The sequence below is a fragment of the Hypanus sabinus genome, chromosome 2 (genome assembly GCF_030144855.1).
Source record: "Hypanus sabinus isolate sHypSab1 chromosome 2, sHypSab1.hap1, whole genome shotgun sequence".
Classification (NCBI taxonomy): Eukaryota; Metazoa; Chordata; class Chondrichthyes; order Myliobatiformes; family Dasyatidae; genus Hypanus; species Hypanus sabinus.
Genome location: NC_082707.1, coordinates 167,684,553 through 167,705,604, shown reverse-complemented (window position 1 = coordinate 167,705,604; position 21,052 = coordinate 167,684,553). Strand labels below are relative to the sequence as shown.

At 41.1% G+C, this 21,052-nt stretch overlaps 1 protein-coding gene across 5 annotated transcripts in view; it reads right to left on the bottom strand.

The window, feature by feature from the left end:
* Positions 1–21,052, bottom strand: part of eml1 (EMAP like 1) — a 263,264-nt gene that overhangs the window by 218,680 nt on the left and 23,532 nt on the right. The window contains exon 1 of one of the 5 annotated variants that reach the window (XM_059958955.1): positions 7,151–7,353. The exons of 3 other annotated variants lie outside the window; for them this stretch is intronic. Coding sequence is in view for 1 of the 2 variants with exons in the window: in XM_059958969.1 (XP_059814952.1) it covers positions 7,151–7,178 (28 nt within the window). In the remaining variant the exon portion in view is untranslated. Of the gene's footprint in view, positions 1–7,150; positions 7,354–21,052 lie in introns of those variants that run through there. One more of the 5 variants, XM_059958969.1, reaches the window with a different exon arrangement.

The following is a 21,052-nucleotide window of genomic DNA, read 5'->3' as shown; positions in this document are numbered from 1 at the left end:
GTTTTCATTGAATTGGATTGAGTCTCCTGGCCTAGGGCTGCATTGTTTACAATGTATATTAACTAGTCTTAACAACAGCAGCAAGTTTGCTCAAAAATAAGTGAGAATATTGAGAAAAACATAATTTATTTTCTCATTTGATATATAAAAATTGCTGTGGAAACAAGCTGCAAATTCTCACCTGCTAGCTATTAAACCTAGCCCTAAGGACCAATGTCATGTTTCTATGTCCTTCTCAATATCAGCAACAGAATTTCTCCGCCCCACTTGGCAGTGAGCAGGTCCTGGTGAACCTGATGTTATGGATATTGCTGGTTCTGTTGATACACCCACCCAAAGGCAATTTCTCAGCAATTCACTTGGACACGAATAGTTCCTGGGCCACGTTACTGTAGTAAGCACAGGTTAGCCTGGCTTTGTCCCAATTTGTCACTTAAATGATCAGCAGTGGATATTGAAGGCTGATTTGTTTTTTTTTTCTGACAGTTCCATTATCCAGTGGGGATATGTTACCACTCGTACCATATTTTGTTACTAGCACACAAACTAGAAATCTAGAATCTCCCAAATCAATGAGGAACCATATTTTAGAGTTATAGGTTAAATCTCCAAGAAACAAACAATGTTAAAAGAATACAGAGTATTTTCTGATGTCTTGAAAATTTAAGGGAAATTAGAAGAAATTTCTGTTTAAAGAAGTTTTACAGAAATCACCTGATATTAAATTATCATCAGATGAATCATTTGTTGAAAATACAATGGATTCCGATTAATTGGGCCACTGATTAATCAGGACAGCCACTTGTTTGGGACAAAAACTAATCAAGAAAGTAGCCAGGATTCTCTTCATTTATTTGGGGCACTATGCCGCTTAATTGGAACAGGAGACTTGCCGAACAGTTTCTAACTAGCGTCAGTCACACACATTTCTGTGGCCATTAGACACGACGCCATAGTTGACGAGAAATAAGTAGAAAGGCAAATCAGAACTGTTTTTCTCACTGTGTTTGCCAGTATTCAGACTTGAAGCTGCCAGAAATGGCCGGGAACTACAAAGAATTTGAACGTAGTGACCGACAATCATTTTGAATGTTACAATGAAAATGAAGAATTGGAGGATGCAATCCTCGAAAGCATTGAATGAAAGCAGTCCACTATCTGCGCTGATCTTGTTCATTTGTGCCATTCAAACAAACACGGCCACATACACAGGATGAATTCCTCTTTAAGAACTAATACACTGTTTTACAGTACTATAGTAGCACTTGTAGTTTTCTAATATGTTCTGTATTTCATTTGAATTCATAATTTGTTACTTAGTTAAATGGTATCTTTTTAACTATTTCCCTGAAACTTTGGCTAATTGGGACAGCTGCTTAATTGGGCGAAAATGTACTGGTCTGATGTGTTCCAGTTAACCAGAATCCACTGTAAATGATTGAAACCTGTGCAAGTGTTTCATTAGTCACTTGACAGACCAGTGTTCCGTTAAGTGTTCTGGGTGTAACATTTTTAGATCCAAAAACAACCCAGCTGAGGTTGTTTAAGCAGCATCTGTGCAGGCAAAGGGATAGTCAATGGTTCTTGCTGATTTTCTGCATCAGGCCTGAGAGTGTCGTGGGGAAATAGTCAACCCAAAATGTCAACCATCTCTACAAACGCTGCTTGATTTACTGATTTCCCCAGCAGGGTGTGATTTTTGCTTCATATTCCAGCATTTGCAGCTTTTGTAACATTTTTCAAACTTATTCATGTTTCCATTATTCACTTTTGTCTAATCGCAGTACAACAGTGATTGATTTGTCTTTAAACCTTCCTCAAAAGCATAAATGTTCTTTTAAATTACTGGAATCTCAGGTTAACGTGTAGGTAAATGCCACTCTTTCTACCACACCTGTGCTACCACTTATGTGTTCTCAAATGAAAGTAAACTTCCAATGTTTCTGCATCCTTGCTTATTTCTCATTTTCAAAAGTTGGAATTAATTTCCTTTCAAATTATATTTTCCCTTCCTCAATAGTAATTTACAAACACAAGAGATGCTGCAGATGCTGGAAATCCAGAATAACACACACAAAATAATGGAGGAACTCAGCAGATCAGGCAGCCTCTATGAAGAGGAATAAACAGTTAATGTTTTGGGCCTAGACCCTTCATCATTGTGTGTGTGTGTGTGTGTGTGTGTGTGTGTGTGTGTGTGTGTGTGTGTGTGTTCTTCAATAGTCACTGGTAGTTCAGGGGCTTTGAACAGATTCTCCCCTTCAGTTCCAGGCTTAGATCCTGCTTGGGAGCAAATTCAGCTAAGAAGTATTTCACACTGTAATTACCTGCTGTATCTGATGATAGCATTTAAGGAGGTTTTGGATCATTTAAGATGAATGTGAGTTCACATCTGGACCTGTTTATGTGATCCACAGAAACATAACATGGTCCTGTTCCAAAAGGTGTTCTCAATAAAACCATGAAGCAAGGAATGGCTTGGCAGCGTGAGCAACCATGTCCTCATTACCAGATGATGTTGCATTTGGCTTTCAGTCAAAAGGAGTCATGCCACACCATGATTTTGTTCACTCTCCTTACGCCCCAAATTTTTTACTGTTCTTTGCCTCTCTTCTGGGCTTGCCAGGTATCACATTTAGGACTTCACCCATGTTTAGGGCCACATTGACACACAACAAATTTATTGATTTAGCTGGTGGAAAATACTGGAGAGCTTCCTCTATCTGCAACTTTGCGCTGTTTCCCTCAGTAGAACCTGATGGTTTTGCTGAATTTGACACATGCCATCTGAGGGAATGCACTAACTGTTAGAAGTTGACACTGAAATGTGTTTGTAGGTGACAGTATTTAGTACCAAAGGCATGTTTAGAATTAGCCAACACTCTCAAATTGCTAACCTGGTTAACTATTTTATAACAATAAAAAGTTAAAAATTATTTTATGTTCTTTTAAATATCTAGGCGGCAGGGTGGAGATTCGTCTCTACCTAAGGAGGTATAAGGTGCACCTTCTCTCCACTAGCCTGCAAGGTCACACTTGGACAAGGTGTAGCACCTGCTTAACCCCCTGATCAGGGTTGCATGAAGACATGGGAGCAGGAGGTGGATGGTCATGTGAGCAGCTGGTGCATATCACAAGTCCTGGTGAAGCAACCAGTGATGCCATGCAGACAATCTCTGAAGTGCAGTAAGAATGGCTGCTCATCAGAAGGCAATGGAAAACCACTTCTGTAGAAAGACCATGATCGCCTGTGTCATGCAAGACACGTAATGAAGAAATGACGGCCAGGGGTTCGGAACTGCTGCAAGGTGAGGAGAGTGGGAAGAAGGACATCCAGGGTTCCTGCTCATTGACTACTGTACAATCATAATGGTCTTGTGTTCTACAGTTTATATCACTTGCAATAACTCCTCTGGCTAAATGAGCCACCGACGAAGAACGATCATGGATCAGACTGTGTACTGGTCAATAGCATAATTTGGCGAAATAAGTTTTGGGAGAGGATAACTAAGTAAGAAAAGCAAAAGCAATCTTCTTGTCATCTCAATGGTCACTCTCTGCAAATTATACTGACCTGCTGCAGAAGAATTATAACACAATTTTAGAGAGGCTCTGTCTTGATGCACACAGAAAAATGCAACTATAGTCAGCCCTCCTTATCTGCGGGTTCCGCATGCACAGATTCAACCAACCACGGATTGGGAAAATCTGGAAGTTCTCTCTCCAGCACTCGTTGTTTGAGCATGTACAGATTTCTTTTTCTTGTCATTATTCCCTAAGCAATACAGTACAACAACTATTTACATAGCATTTACATTGTATGGGTATTAAGTAATCTAGAGATGATTTAAAGTATACGGGAGTATTACTTTTAGATACTGGGAATTATCAAAGTCCATTAAAGCATTCATTCAACCAAAAAAGGCAAATTTCACATTGTACACCATCTTCATCCATTAACTTTGCAAGTGTTGGATTTTTTCCCAACCAATCCTATCGCCTTTGTGTTTATGCTACAGTTGCATTTTTTTCCTGTTTCAAATGCTCATTTTACTTTGGTATCTGCCTCAACTATTGCCTGGTCTCACATCATTCCACGTAAATAAATTTGGCTCACATGTTATCAGTGACTAATACACACAGAATGCTGGAGGAATTCAGCAGATCGGGCAGCATCTATGGAAATGAATGAACAGTTGGTGTTTTGGGCTGAGACCCTCCATCAGTCCCATGCCCAATTACTCCATCGTAAAAGGACTTGGGTATGTAAGGCTACCCCCTTGTACTCTAGTGACAGTTCTTGTTGCAAGGTGAATTAAGCCTAGATATTTCTCATCACCAGAGTATCGAGCTAATAGCACTTTCAGCTACCAGACATTCACACTGTGATCTCCTTCCAAATTCCAGATTTGGGTTGGTTATGGATTTTGGGGAGACATACAATGTCCTCTGTCAGCCATAACGTTTATAACTGAAGTACTTTGTTTGATGCTGTAGCTCAAGTGGCTTGCCAAGCAACCACACGTCAGTAAAGTGGAGGCATGTTTCTACAGCCAATTTTCCGGGCCTTCCTACTCCCTTTCTTTCACATTACTGTGGAATTGCCAAATGCAAGACAGCCAAAATGCATTCTTAGCTCAATATAAGTGTCTCTTTGTGTCACATTCCGCCTCCTGAATACTTTTCCTCCATGGGATCAACAAGCCGAGTTCACTTTAATCTGGGTTTAATTGTAGCAAAGGATTTCAAATGTGTACATTGCTTAGATGGTGTACCATGCTGCCGAGGTTTATATTCCCTGGCTCACAGCACCAATGAGACTGATACTCCTCTGTACCACAGTACAACAGGTTCCTTAATTCGGGTATGAAAGAGCTTTTGTTTCACTTCTATCTAGACGAGTCAACCATTTTTAAATGAGCTGGCTCAGAGATGACCTTGAACTCCATAGACCAAATTCTGGATACTTAATTTCCACAATATAGAGAGAGAGATGAACAAGTTTCAAAAGAAAGCAAACAGAATTGTCCAACTGAGGGTATTTGTTTCACATTTCAGATTGTATTGCATCCATCCAGCAAGCTCATGACGTTCACCTGCAATTAGCCAATTTATACGTTGTGGGTCATCTTCATCATCATCGTTATGTGCTGTGTCGTAAGATGTCGGTGATCGTGGTCTCATGTCCATGATTATTCTTCGCAAGTTTTACTACAGAAGTGGTTTGCCATTGTCTTCTTCTGGGCAGGTCTTTACAAGGTGGCTAACCCCAGCCATTATCAATTCTCTTCAAAGGTTGTCTGCCTGTCTTCAGACATGTCATATGCACCTTCTGCTCATACGATCATCTACCACCCTCACACATGGCTTCATGTGCCCAAGCGTGACCTGCAGGCTGGTGAAGGGAAGAAGCGCCTTACACCTCCTTTAGTAGAGATGTTATCTCCATCCCACCACCCAGTGGTGGGGTACTGGTTAGAATACTAGATCAGCAAGCCAGTGGCAGGGACTAATAACCTAGAAACTTGAATTCAAATCTCAACTTGACAGCAAGGAAAGTTATGCAGTTTATCTGGCATTATGTAGGTGATATATAGTCTTGGGAGTGATGGACCTGTTGCGACTCCCTGGTGGCAATTTGGTGAATAGGTGACTGCTAAGGTGGGTGGAGTCAGCAGTACTTTTCCAGCTCTGACAATGTACGTGTCTCTGAAGGTCGGTAGCTGACAGCCAATTGACCTTCTCCGCTGAAAGGATCACTCACTGTGACCTGGACCAGGAGAGGAAGGAGGCAGCAAAGAACCAAATGGTGATAGAGGTGGCCATAACACTCTCAATGATGGATGAATAAAAATTTATCAGGATACACCCTGAGATGTTAAGTTTCCTAAGCTGGTGTAGGAGGGACAATCTCTGCTGGGCTCTCCTAGTGATGAGTATAATGTGCCTGCCCCACTTCAATGTATTGGTACTGGTAGTCGCCAAGCGTTTGAATGACTTGACAACAGATACAACCTGGCCATTACTTTCCAAGGTAGGGGGTTGTCAGCAGAAGTCATTCCTCATTTCCACTGCCTGGATAGCATTCTGAAGTCAGAACAACTGGCCTATAATCATGAAGTCCCGTGATCTTGTCTTTCTTGGGAACAGGATTAATTGTAGCAACTTTAAATTAGTCCGGAACTCTGCATAATTGCAGGGAGGTGTTAATTATCTCAGCAAATTCAGGTGCTAACTGATCTGTACGGTACCTCAGAGTACCAGGCATCATCAGGATCTGCAGCTTTCCTAATGTTCTGCTTTCAAATAGTCTGTGGACATTTTTATGTGGAACCTTTACAATGGGAATGCACCTGTATGGAGATTGTTGACAACTGTTTTCTCAAGGACAATGAAGCATGGGTGTTCAAGCTCCATGTATTGGGGGAAAAAAATGAAAAACTCTGGATGACCTGTTGTTGGTTTGAACCCTGCACTTTTCTGGCTTCTACAGTACCTAACAGCCGGGAAGGGAACTCTTTAAGCTCTGTAAACTTTGAGTATATTTCTGAAGCAACGTATAATGGCCATTTTGCAATTCAGTAGTCAAAACTAATTTAAAGTAGAGAGTGAGATTTACACTCTCAGATTCTGGTTAATTTGCTTTTTAAAGTGCCTTTTTAATAAAAGATGAGATAAATGCAGTTCTCAGAATTCAACCCATGACATATTTTAATAAAATGGCATTAAATATACATTTATAAAAGGACAACAATTAGACATGCTAAACAAATTGCCTTAAGAGAACTGGCTTTAATAATTATTAAATCAGCGGGACTGCAATTCTCTAAAAATGGCACTGTAACTATTTTCATGTATTTATATGAGCCACATATACCTCACCCCTGACCACTGCTGTCTTTATTTTAATTCTGTGACCCTTTGGATATTCGTAGATTTTGTAAAACTGCAGACTCATCAACTCGAGCGTGGTTCTGGATGATTCGTTCAGCTGCTTATTTAAAATTAAATCAAGTTTAGGTTAAGTTGCTTAAGCTCGACGACTGGCAGCACTGAAGGATCTGCCGCAGAGTGTCCAGCTTTTAAATCTGTATCACAGAGCGCAAGCTGAGAGCTGAGGACAGAGCAGTAAACTGAAACTGGCACTTACCCAGAGTTAATCCCTCACAGTCAGACATCACGTACAAAGGGGCTTTTCTACTTCTTCCCTTCTTTCCCACTGTTTTGTCTTGTATCCCTAAACCACCGCAATAACCTAAAGTTTAAGTCTTCCACTGGAGAGCACACTGTGAACCGTAATCAGCCCCAGATGTAACTTGACAGCAGTCCCCACCCCTGCTAATGGAAACAAACAGTCCACAGCTCATTATGGAATCAAAGAATGCAATTCTGTGCCAGAACTCTCTCTTCCCATTGGTGGGTATAATTACTTCTCTCCGCCCATTCCTAACATATTCCCACCCAAGGTCAACGGGTCATATTGGATATACTTAATTGCCATTGAAATATTAATAAGGCAAGAAATGAAGTGTAGAGTGTGAGGTTGGGACGAAGAAGGCCGGACTGATTCAAAGGAGAGCTGGCTGCTCCGTCAGCTGATGTCGGAGTCAGTGCTGCATTTTCTGCATATATAACCACAGCGAACAAGCAGTCCTGCAAGCTGAAAACATTAAGCAAGGAGACCATCACTTAAAGTGACGTTGAAACTGTCAGCCATGACATAGGCTCAGCTGTGGTTTATTAATTGACTGGTACCTGTACTTCATCACAAATAATAAAATCTGTATCAGCTTGCTCATCACATAAACATCAGATAAAGGGTTTGCTTCCTGTTACTGAGGCAGGAAAGACTGCCTTCCTTATACACTCAGTGGCCACTTTATTAGGTACACCTGTCCGTCTGCACATTAAATGCAAATATCTGAGCAGCCAATCATGTGGCAGAACCTGGTGCATAAGAGCATGCAGACAAGGTCAAGAGGTTCATTTTGTGTTCTAACCAAACATCAGAATGGGGGGGGGGGGAATGTGATCTTAATGACTTTGAGCATGGAATGATGCCAAATGGGGAGGTCTGAGTATCTCAGAAATTGTTGATCTCCTGGGATTTGCACACACAACAGTTTCTAGAGTTTACAGTGTTTGATGCAAAAAACAAAAAAAAATCCAGTGAGTGGCTATTCCTTGGGTGAAAACACCTTGTTAGTGAGAGAAGTCAGAGGAGAATGGCCGGACTGGTTCAAGCTGCAGAAAAGCGACAGTAACTCCGATTATCTTCTGTTATAACAGGGGTGTGCAGAAGAGCATCTCCGAATGCACAGCATGTTGAACCTTGAAGTGGATGGGCTACAGCAGCAGAAGACCACAAGCATACAGGAGGTTCCTCATAAAGTGGCCACTGAGTGTAGTTCTGTGTGACCTTGTCCTAAATCAAGGCTTGATCACAGAGACCAGTTTTCATTAGTGGGCCCACAGGCCCAGATTCCTGACCCAGCTCTCATAACAGTACGGTGAGAGTGGGTGGCGTGAGGCGCCCAGTGGATAGGAAGTTGGGGGGGTGGGGGGCAAGTAGAGATAGTTGCAAGTTGTAGCTTTGGAGATGGCAGGGAGTTCTGAAACTTTGGTGGGAAGCCAGGAACACAGGAAGAAGCAATAGGTCTTGGCAAGGAAGGTAGGAGATTTTGAGAAGAATGATCCCATGCCTTCTGACCCTACAAAATTACCAAAATGGAAGGAATTTTGATCTGACTGCAGCTCCATTGAATGACTGCACATGAGTATAGGTGAGCAGGGGCCCCCAAAACCCGCATTCCGTGCATTGCTGGCTGAAAATTGCACCTGCCTCCCACCAGCACATATGATCCAGATTTGGCTCAGGTAATTGTTTGTAGAATTTCAAGAAGGCACCCAAGGTTGGATGGTTCAGAGGGATAATTGAAACAGAACATGATTTGGATGGTATCACCATAACACCATGGCTCTGGCCCTGTATTCACTGGAATTCAGAAGAATGAGGGGTGACTTAATTGAAACCTACCAAATGATGAAAGGAGTTGACAGAGTGGATGTGGAGAGGGTGCTTCCTATGGTGGAAGAGTTTAAGACCAGAGGACACAGTCTCAGAATAGAGGGGCATCCTTTTAGAGTGGAGATGAGGAGGAATTTCTTTAGCCAGTGAGTGGTGAATCTGGAGTTCTTTGCCATAGGCAGCTGTGGAGGCCAAGTCTTTAAGTATATTTAAGGCAGAGGTTGACAGATTCTTGATTGGTCTGGACATGAAGGGATACAGCGGCAAGGGAGGAGACTGGGGCTGACAGGAGAAATAGATCAGCCATGATGAATTGGCAGAACAGACTCGATGGGCCAGAGGGCCAAATTCTGCTCCTATAGATTATGGACATAGGAGCACAATTAGACCATTCATCCCATTGAGTTTGCTCTGCCGTTCAACCATGGCTGATTTATTTCTCCTCTTAATCCCATTCTCCTGCCTGTGATCATAATTATAATCCCGCAATCATACTTACAGTGATAAATATTCCTATTTTAAAAAGATAAAAGAACATGTTTATAGAGCAAAACATTCAGTAGTAACAATGCAGGAAGCAAACTACTTCAGATTCAGTTTGTTTCAACTGTAATTACTACCCTAAATAAATATGTGATATGGAGCATCATTGTAGGAAATATAGCTACTTATAACATACATTCAAATGTATTATGCAAATTTTCCAATTTATGCTCAGCCAATAGAAAGGGAATGATCTTAAAGGTGTATATGTTGTAATTTCAGTTATTGCTGTTCGGCCCAACTGTGTGTCTAAATTGAAAAGCCAAGAGATACATGAACATGCTAAGTGGATACAATTAGCTGGTTGAGCACTCTAATCATAGTAATGAAGTCTGTACAGAAATTTTCCATGTGGCGTTCACCTGCTAAAACAGGCATTAGCTACTTCCACATTCTTTCTGAATTTCAGTAGGGTCTCATCTCTCCTGTACTACCTTCAACCAAATTTTAATTCTCAGTCTCACTCTAATACAGTTTAATAGTGTAATTAATACTTCAGATTATTACATTGATTTAGATCACGTTCCACTGATTTAGTATCGTTGATCTTACGTAGATGAAATGTAGTTTCGTAATGGTTACCATACTGCCTCCAGTGAAGGCATTCGATTACAGGAAACCCAGTTGGCACCAGTTGTATAACATTCTGATTTGTAAATATATTGCCAGTCCTTCTTCATCAGCTCCAAGTCCCGGGATGTCCTACCCGGCAGTGCTGTGAAAGGACCCCCACAGTGGTTCCAGAGGGTTCTCAAGAGTAAATAATTTCTATATGTACTTGGCAGCAATGACCAGATCCTGGAAAATGAACTTTAATAAAAAGCTGGCATGAAAAAGTAAGAATGACTGAAATCGTAGAGCCTAACTCATTTGTTTGCTACATTCCTGCACTGAATAAATGTTTATTAATGAGAATCTAATAAAATTTTTAAGTTACTCTTAATATCCTGGGTGCACTTTGGCTGATAACATGATTACTTTGAGAAATCCTTGTATCTGTCAGCCATGATTTTCTTCCATTCTGGATCAGTATCTTAAATGCTCTCTGAGTCTAATTCTGTGTAACAGTCATCTGATAATCTGGTGCCTTTATTTGAATGTGACTTCTTTTATAAGAACATAAGAAATAGGAGCAGGAGCAGGCCATCCGGCCCATCAAGCCTTCCCTGCCATTCAATAAGATCATGGCAGATCTGTCTGTAAACTCAGCTCCATCTACCTGCCTTTTCCCCATAACCCTCAATTCCCCCACTATGTAAAAATCTATCTAACTGTATCTTAAATATATTTAATGAAGAAGACTCAACTGCTTCCCTGGGCAGAGAATTCCACAGATTCACCACTCTCTGGGAAAAACAGTTTCTCCTCATCTCTGTCCTAAATCTTCTCCCCTGAATCTTGAGGCAATGTCCCCTAGTTCTAGTCTCACCTACCAATGGAAACAACTTTCCTACTTCTATCTTATCTATCCTTTTTAATCCCATTACTTCAAGATTTTGCTGGTAATCAGTAATTTGTAATAGTTTAAACTCACAATAATATAGATTTTCATGACTGCTTGCAAGCAATCTTTTTAAAAAATTAAACATCTTTAGAAAAGATTGGCTTTATTTGTCACATATACAATATACCTGTATAGTGAAATGCATCCTTCACTTCAAATGAGATCAGCAATGATTGTGCTGGGGGCAGCCCACAAGTGGTATCATGTCTCCAGCACAAGCATAACATAGTCTAAACTCCCTAAACTTATCCCATAGATCTTTGGAATTTGGGAAAAATTAGAGTACCTGGAAGAAACCATGTAGTCCCAGGTAGAATATCCAAATAACTCACAGACAGCGGCAGGAATTGAACCTGATCTCATAGCTGGTATTGTAAGGTATTGCGCTAACTGCTACACTACTATGCTGCCCCATATTAATAACAGGGGTGGTAAGCTAAGAAATTCTTACTTTGCTAATAGTTGTTTTAATATACTGAAGTCCCATTGATTTTGGACAGAGTGAATAAAGAAATTAAGAAAAAAGATCAATTTTGATGATCCAGACACCCTTAATTAGGTACATTCTAAGAGAGAACATGTCTTAGAGTAGTAGAGATACTAAACCAAAAACTCTTAACTTGAGACACAAGACTAATACCAAGAGAAGGAATTCTGAGGAGTAGACAGATGCGTGATCCATAATTTCCAAGGTGAGCAGTCTAACTTTAAAGTGTTTCTCAGATCCCCAAAGCTGGTAGTTTCTACAGATTAATATTTCCAATTCTTAACCCATTTCAAGATATGAGGTTTAGATACAGAACATTAATTGCCTTTCTAATGTAGTTAACTTTTGAAATCTGACCAGCAATAGATCTCCACATCAGGATAGGGTGTGACTCGAAGATGTCCTGCAGTTGATGGTGTTCCTGTGTGCATCTCCTTGTGGAAGAGTTTGTAGGTTTAGGAGGGGGTGTTGGAGTAGACTGGGTGAGGATCTAGAGTGCAGATCATAGATAAATGTACACTTCAGGCTCTCCTTGCCAGTGATAGAGAGAATGAATAACGAGGATGGAGAAATGGGTGTCAATCAAGAGGGCTCACTCACAGACTATTTGTTAGTATTGGTGAGTGCGTGCCATGTGATAGCACTGCCAGTGATAACTTCCACCACTTTGTTGATGACTCATTAGGCCAATAGGGTGATTGGACATCCTGACTTAGACAGTTTCCATTCTTGTAGACTGCTTAACTGTATTGGAACAGCTAAACCCTGATGCACCATCAATAACTCACTCTGAGACGTGAAGGTGAGATATCAGCTTTTATTGACTGGAAGATGGAACAAGCAGTGGTTGACCACCATACTACATCCTGGAGACTGAGAGGCCGGGCTCATGCCTCGAACGCCTTTATAACGGGGTCTGTGGGAGGAGCCACAGGAGCAGTCAGCAGGGGGCGTGTCCAGACAGGTATATGTAGTTCACCACAAACCTGTAGTGCAGTTCTTCAATACAACTGGCAAATTAACATTGATTGACTGAACTGAACTAGCAGAAGACTCACTGAGGGTGGAGATCCCAGGTGGAAGCTGAGTGGGCCTCTTTTTGGCAATTCTACTTCAGCTTTGTCTCCAGAATTCATGTGCCGTGCCGACCCCTGCCTTTGTTCAGGGTGTCAGTATGTGTGGAGCCTCTTCCTTCTCATGTCTGTTCAATTGCTCACCATTATTTACAGCAGATGTGGTAAGTCTTCAGAACTCAACTACCCTACAATTCTGGACAGACCCTTTGACCTTTCCCTTAATGACATAGACACAGCAAACAAGAACCAGCAAACACATGCATGGGAACAGGAATTCAGGGAAGATTAAAATTCAAAGTCAAGCTCATTGTGAATTTAATTGTAGAGCAGCATTTCAGTCCCGGACGCAGGTGAAATTCATTATTTTGTCTGCAAATTCTGCAAATGCAGCAATTGAGATGAATGGTGAAGTCATGCATTAGACAGGTAGACTGATGTCAATCATTGTGGATGCTTATCTGAAGCACTGGCAATTGAAACGGGGTAATGTTTGTATACTTAAGAAATGTTATCCATCATTTGCATTCTAATTAGTGCTTACTATGCAGTGAGAGGCCAAACAATATGTTGCATGCTGAAACTGTGCGCATATGTTTTCACTACTAGAGTGATATATTGCTGCATGGCTGTGGCACTCTCATAAATATGCACAGGTTCCCTACATAGCTCTGCCATACACATAAGTTTTTAAAAGAAATGTATTGCTGTCCAATCTCAAAGAAGAGAAGATCTGCAGAAGCAGGAAACCCAAGCAACACACACAAAATGCTGTTCCTCAGCAGACCGGGCAGCATCTACGGAAAAGTGTATCGCTGATGTTTCAGGCCTGAATCCTGAGGAGGGATCTCGGCCCAAAACATTCACTCTACTGTTTTCCACAGTTGCTGCCTGGCCTGCTGAGTTCCTCCAGCATTTTGTGTGTGTTGCTTGTACTGCAGTCCAAGAGTTGTTAAAATATCAAAATATTTTCAGAATCAGAATCAGAATCAGACTTTAATCGCCAAGTACCTGAGCAATTACAATGAATTTACTTCCGGCAGATGTTGTCTCTCTGTTCATAACAATAATAATGATAAATATAAATGAAAATATAGATTATACATACAAGTAGTGCAATCCAAGTAATAGTTAGCCGACAGTTATCTCACTTTGTCATCACTGTTGCTCAGCCAGTCCATGCTAAATGCTTCAACATGAAACCAAAGATTTCACAGTTATAAAGCTCCAGACTTGCTTTGTGGTTGGCAACTGCCATTTTGTTAGGGATTTCTGGCTTGTCCCTGACTTTCCTTACCCCCCATAACACCACTGGCATTTGGGGCAGCAACGAAGGTACTCCATCTCTAGCTGTGATCAGTTCTTCCTTTAGCATGTCAGCAGCTTCCTCTCGGTTTGCTGTCTATTATGCAAGTCCTGAATGGAGACTCAGGAATACCATTGCACACAGATGTCGAAGGATTCTTCATTGCAGTTTCCTTTTGTTTTACCAGTCAGGGTTGCTAGCCCTGAGCTGAACCCCCAAACCTGGAGGACCGGTGGACCAATCTTAGTCTGGCCTCTGCCCTTTGACCTGTTTGGTATGAATGAGCCTACCAAAAGCCAATGCACAACGCCCTGACTCCAGCCAACAGAGCTGTCGAGGTCACGGAGCAACACAAGCTCCCAAACCCAATGACAAGGCTGTGGTCCTCTTGGAGGGCTTTGTCCCCGAGAAGGGTCCTAAAGCAAGGATGAGGCCCTGGATCTGCAGAACCAATTGGTCAAAGATTCAAGATTCAAGATTTAAAATTCGTCCATTTTTCATGCGTCGTTTGAAACATACAGTGAAATGCACCGTTTGCATTAGTGACGAACACACCCGAGGGCATGCCGGGGACAGCCTGAAAATGCTGGCACACATTCCGGCACCAGTGTAGCAAGTCCATAATGTCAGCAGAACAACACAGAACACAACAAATCTACAACAGCCTCCCACCCATGCACAACCACAATCCTTTAACCCCAGGACAGGCCATCCTCCTCTCTCCAGTCTCCAGAGGACTTGGACTTGAGCATGCAGAGCTTAGGCTCTATCATCCCTAGTGGACTCACAGAGATTCGTACAATCTAAAGGATATAGCTCAATCAGATTTCTGGAACCAAGATGTTTCCTGCCTGTTAGGTTGATTCTTGGGCATAGAGACTAGTTTAAGTATAATCCACTGACAGGTTTTAGGACTCTGGCCAGGTTGTACTCTTTCGTGCTGGAAGTCCTCCAAGTCCAAGATCCTTTTTATAACCCTTCCCAAATCCTGTTGGAAAGTCTCCAGTTTTTCCTAATGAGAATGAGCAGATTTGTTGTATGGTGTTTTATAAATATTCATGTGAATATTATCATAACCAGACTGAAGATTAGCAGGGGGTGGGGGGTGGGTCAAGTTCAAGGACTGAGAACCTCACTTGCCTCCTTATTCTAAATTCTGAAATCATGCTTGCAGAACCCAGAGGCGAAGAACTCCATGATGTCTGGATAGTTTAGCAGAAAACAAGGAACTAGTCTCAATACAAGGGGAAAGGTTCATATTAAAAAGACTGCAGATTAAACAAATATAGACTGGATCCAAGAATCAGACCTGTTACATAGTATTGTAAGTAGTATTCTCTGTAAAGAATCAGTACCGCTGTTTTGACCCCTATCATTAAAAAACAAACTCACTCCAGAGATTCAAAATTACATTTGAACACTTAGAATGCTTGCTTCATAGTTCTCTGTTCTATTTTTTGACACACGTACAGTATAATGATTTTTGTGTTATTTATTTAATTGGGTTCTCTTATCTAGTGTTAGGACTTACATGAAGATCTGATTGCATTTTATGTCATATTTATGCAGAAACAGAGAGAATTCTACAGGGTGCACAAATGTTCTAGCATCACTGTACAATAAATAAAAATAATTGTGTAAGTATTAGAGAAAGAAGAATTACAATTGAACCTTTGTAGAGCAGAAAGGTCTAGGCTGACACTCTGGTACTGGGAAGTGGGGGTGTGGTTATGCTTTGTGCAACAACACAAATTCAACAAGTCAGGCAACATCTATGGAGAGGATTAAACAGTTGACGTTTTGAGCTGAGAGGTGATTGTATATCCCCCTCTGTAGATACTACCTGTCTTGCTGAGCTCCTCCGCAGTTTTGTGTGTGTTCCATCATCTGCAGAATCCTGTGCCCAGTGCAATAGCTATCTGCAATCAGCATCGTTTTGAAACGGATACTGTGATCCCCATCACAGGAGCTTGCTATGTTCCTGTGCAGCACCTGCCATTCACAGGAGCTTGCTGTGTACTTGTGCAAGACCTGCCATTCACCAACACTAGTGTGGTAACTATGCTTCAAAAATGCTTTAATGGTGAGAAGATGCTGATGCTTAGAGTTGGCCTGAAGTTGGGAAAAGTGCTTCAGAAGTGCACTTTTTCCTTTACCTTTCAATGTTTAAACACTAATATGTCAGTTACTTCTTTCTGTGCTGAGAGATCCAAATACCTATGTTGTTGGTATCACAAATAACCGTACTTTGTGATAGGAATTTGAATCAATGAACAAATTCCATCTTCCAGAATGTTCCATATCTAAGCACAAAATGATTGTGTCGCCTACCAGATTTAAAAATGTATTGCAGATGAACCATTTCAAAAATGCAGGGAGGTCAGAATCACCAGTGCTGCAGCTTTCATTAATGGGATTTAAGATGAGAAGTATACAGAATACCGAGGGAAGGTCTTTCAGGAATCACTAAATTCTGGCTCTGGAAGAATGGAAAATTGCAAATGTCACTCCACTCTTCAAGAAGGGGGTGAGGCAGAAGAAAGGAAATTATAGTCCAGTTAGTCTGACCTCAGTGATTGGGAAGATGTTGGAGTCAATTATTAAGGATGATAACATAAGCTGTAGTCAGCATGGTTTCCTCAAGGGAAAATCTTGCATGACAAATCTGTCTTTGAAGAAATAACAAGCAGAGTGGACAAAGGAGAATCAGGTGATTTGTGTACTTGGATTTTCAGAAAGCCTTTGACAAGGTGCCACACGTGAGGCTGCCTAACAAGCTATGAGCCCATGGTATTACAGGAAAGATTCTAGCACAGATAAAGCAGTGGCTGATTGGCAGGAGGCAAAGAGTGAGAATAAAGGGAGCTTTGTCTGGTTGGCTGCCAGTAACTAGTGGTGTTCCACGGGGGTCTGTGTTAGGACTGATTCTTTTCATGCTATATGTCAATGATATGGATAATGGAATTGATGCCATTTTTGCGAAGTTTACAGACAATATGAAGATAGGTGGAGGGGCAGGTAGTGTTGAGGAAGTAGGGAGGCTACGAAGGATTTAGACAGATTATGAGAATGGGCAAAGAAGCAACAGATTAAATAAGCTGCCAGGAAGAGTATGGCCATGCTCTTTGGCAGAAGAAATGAAAGGGTTGACTATTTTCTAAATGGAGAGACAATAAAAAAAATCTGAGGCACAAAGGGATTTGAGAGTATGTGTGCAGAATTCTCTGAGGGCTAATTTGCAGGTTGAGTCTGTGATGAGGAAGGCAAATGCAATGTTAACTTTCATTTCAAGAGGACTCCAAAATAAAAGCAAGGATGTAATGTTGAATCTTTAGAAAGCATTGGTGAGATCTTTCTTGGAGTATTGCGTGGAGTTTTGGGCCCCTCATCTTAGAAAGGATGTGCTGAAACCGGAGAGGGTTCAAAGGAGATTCATGAAAATGATTCCAGGATTGAATGGCTTGTCATATAAAGAGCGTTTGATGGCTCTGGGTCTGTATTCACTGGAATTCAGAAGAATGAGGAGTGACCTCATTGAAACTTATTGAAGGCTGAAAGGCCTTGACAGAGAGGATGTGGAGAGGATGTCTCCTACAGTGGGAGAGTTTAAGACCAGAGGTAGCAGCATCAGAATAGAGGGGCGTCCTTTTTGAATGGAGATGAAGAGGAATTTCGTTAGACAGAGAGTGGTGAATCTGTGGAATTCGTTGCCATAGGCAACTATGGAGGCCAAGTCTGTATGTGTATTTAAGGCAGAGATTGATAGACTCTTGATTGGTCAGGGCATAAAGGGATAGGGGAAAGGCAGGAGATTGGGATTGAGAGGAAAAATATATCAGCTAGCATGAAATGGTGGAGCAGACTCGATGAGCCAAAGAGTCTAACTCTGCTGCCAAATCTTATGGTCTATTAGTCATGGAAAGGCAGTAGTTCTGAAAGACTGTTATGTATTCATGTATATTTTGACCCTTACGTGTTTTGCTGTCAAGCTTCCCTGTGTGTTATGTACAGAACATAAAGTGAGTGGGAATTCTGGGTGAATGTCTTATAAGCAAAACAAACAGCTGCACGTTCCTCCCATCTCGGTCTCTAGTGTGTGTTATTCACAGCCACCTGGCTTCCCAGTACCACAAACATAACAGATTGTATTTTCCGTCATGTTCAGAAGAAACTTTAATAAAATATCACTTCTAAAATGCAAGTCACTTTTCTGTTGTTTCCCTTTATCTGCATGTTTTCAATTGCACGTTCATATATGTAGTATTCTATGTAGACACAGCATGTTGTCTATGTAATAATTATGGCCTGGAGGGCAAGACATGGAACTACAGAGTTAAGGAAAGCCTTGGCTTATTGGCAGGTTTGAATTTTCCCTTTTCTGGGAGCAACAGAACTCAGGTGGTAAGGCTATGGTCAAAGGTTGTCCTGTGTCAGACACGCTAAACGTTGCATAGATGCCTACACATTCTACACCCAACTTCTAAAAATTGGATCCATTGGAAGGAGAAAAACTGAACCTCAAAAGAGACTACTATGTGTATTTATTTACAGTGAATTCTGGTTAATTGGGACACCTCAGGACAAGTACATTTTGACCTAGTTATGCAGCTGTCTTAATTAGCCTGTTTCATGGAAATAGTTGGAGAGATATGAAAAAGATGACCTGAATAACAGATTATGTATTTAAGTGAAATACAGAATAATACTACTGCAGTGCTATATATCTGTGTATTAGTTCTTATACTTACTGCTGGAGGAATTCATTTGCACTGTGTCTTTTGACTGTAAATGAATAAAATCAGCGCACCCACCTAGAGTAGATAATAAAATCCTTCGCACAATGCTTTTGATGATTGCATCTTCCGAATCTTCACTTTCATAATAATATTCAAAATACTGGTTGATACCTTCAAATTCTCCATACTTGTTGAAGTGGTGAAATCATTTCATTTTCACTCCTGGCTGTTTCTGGCATGAATACTTGGAAACACAGCGAGCAAAACAGTTCTGAATTGTCTTACTGCTTATTTCTCGACGACTGTCAGTGACAAAGATCGCTGCTTTTTGAACACAAACCCATGCAACTGATTTTTTTTTTAAAACCTGTTCGCTCAAAGCACGGTGTTGTGTCTCAAAGCTCCGCAAGTGCATGTGACTGATGTAGTTAGAAACTGTTCAGTAACAGTCCACTGCCCCAATTAATCAGTATAGTGTCTCAAATAAATGACAGGAAGCCTGGCTATTTTCTCTATTTGTTTTTGGTCTTTAAGCAGCTGTCCCAATTAACTGATTGCCCAAATAACTGGAATCCACTCTATACATTGCATGTGACCAAGGAGCAATCTTTATAAAGGAATTTCCCAGTTGTGTTCAGGTAGTTGGAAAAAGGCTCAAAACTGAACATCGGCTGTGGTTCAGCCCTACTAATCCCAAGGCAAAGGCAAATAACAGGGTTAGAGCTATCAACAAAATATCCTTTATTAAAGACAGTAACTCTAACCAATGGCAGCATCTGCTAAAATAATATATCTAAAGTCTTATCACACGACACCTGTTCTTCAAAGTCCATTTGTGCTTGTAAGCAACAAAAGCCAAGACTTGCATGCATAAATTCACACCTGCTTAATATTTCTGTAAATATGTTTCAATAAAATACTTTTGCCAATTACAAGTTTGGATTTTTTTCTTCCTCTGAAGATGGAAGTGCTTCCCTGCAAGCATCACCAAGTTAAAGTTTTGTTGTCATGGTGAATCTTAACCCAAAGGTAAGACAGCACCTTTTGTTCCGCCATGATTTTCTAATATGCTAGAGTCTCTAAGTGAGCATTAAATTACAGATGGTTTTTTGCTATGAATCTGTGTGAAGCTGTTCAAGTCTAATGTCTTTCATTGTCCGTAGATTGAAAAGGCTCGGTGGTTATGGGTTGTAGCTAAAACTGTGGTTAGGTGCACAGTTCAGTGACAGAAGCAGCAATCAATACATCGCTGACATGCAGAGCAGACTCAATGGGCCAAGCAGCCTAATTCTGATCAGATAGCTTATGATTTTATGATAATAGACACTCATGTTCTTATAGCACTGGGATTTTTGAGTCTTGTTTTGGTTGCAGATGTCGAGTTTAATTGTGAATGCCTAACTTGAGTCTTGGAGGTGCATGAGATTTGGGGAGTCAAGAAGTAAACCAGTCCACTTTGAAGACTGAGCCAGTACATTGCTGTTGTAGCCACACCACTGAAACGATGATATGGGTGGCGGTAGTCCAATGACATTGAGGTGAGATATCTCGGCTGGTGGTACAATGAAAGCTATAGGAGAGGGACTGGAGTTTGTTAATATGAACTTGAGAAACAATAATTACGTATCCTTTATGAGGAATAATTTTTACTTTGGCACAGACACTTGAAGTAGTGAAGGTAGGTGAACACCACTGAAATGGCACTAAAAAATTTCACACCTGACCTTATGAAGGGAGGGAGGTTTAACCCTTGACTCTTCTATTAGAAGAGTGGTACATTTAGGAAAGCTCCAGCAATCCCAATTGAAATCTGATCCAATGTACTGTCCATGTGGAATTTTTCTATTTTCCCTATGACTGCATGGATTTTCTCTGCTTCCTTCAGTTCTCTCCCACGTAGAACATATAGAACATAAATTCCAAAGATGTAAACTACCCTGCTGTAGATGGTTGGCCAGAAAATCAGGGTGGAATTAGTGGACATGTGAGGGATAATAGATTCCAGAGAAATGGACTGTGGAGCCATTGAGGCTGAAGAACTTCCTTCTATGTCATGGGAAAGATGAGAATTACTTACAGAGGTCTTGTCTCAATGGATATACTTGTGACAAGGGGAGTGCAATGGGGGTTCACCAAAGTAATTCCTGCACCAGGCAGAGGGGAGGTTATGCACATTGACCAGTTCTCTCTAGGATTTTGAAGAAGGAGTGGCTGGAGTGCCTAGAAGCAGAAGTCAAAATCTCAAAACTAGGTCTATCCATTCAGGACTGAGATGAAAATGTTTCTTCACCCATCCATTCGTGAATCTAGAATTCATGACCACAGAAGGGCGTGGAGGCACTGGGGAGATTCAAGACACGTAAATAAATTTGCAA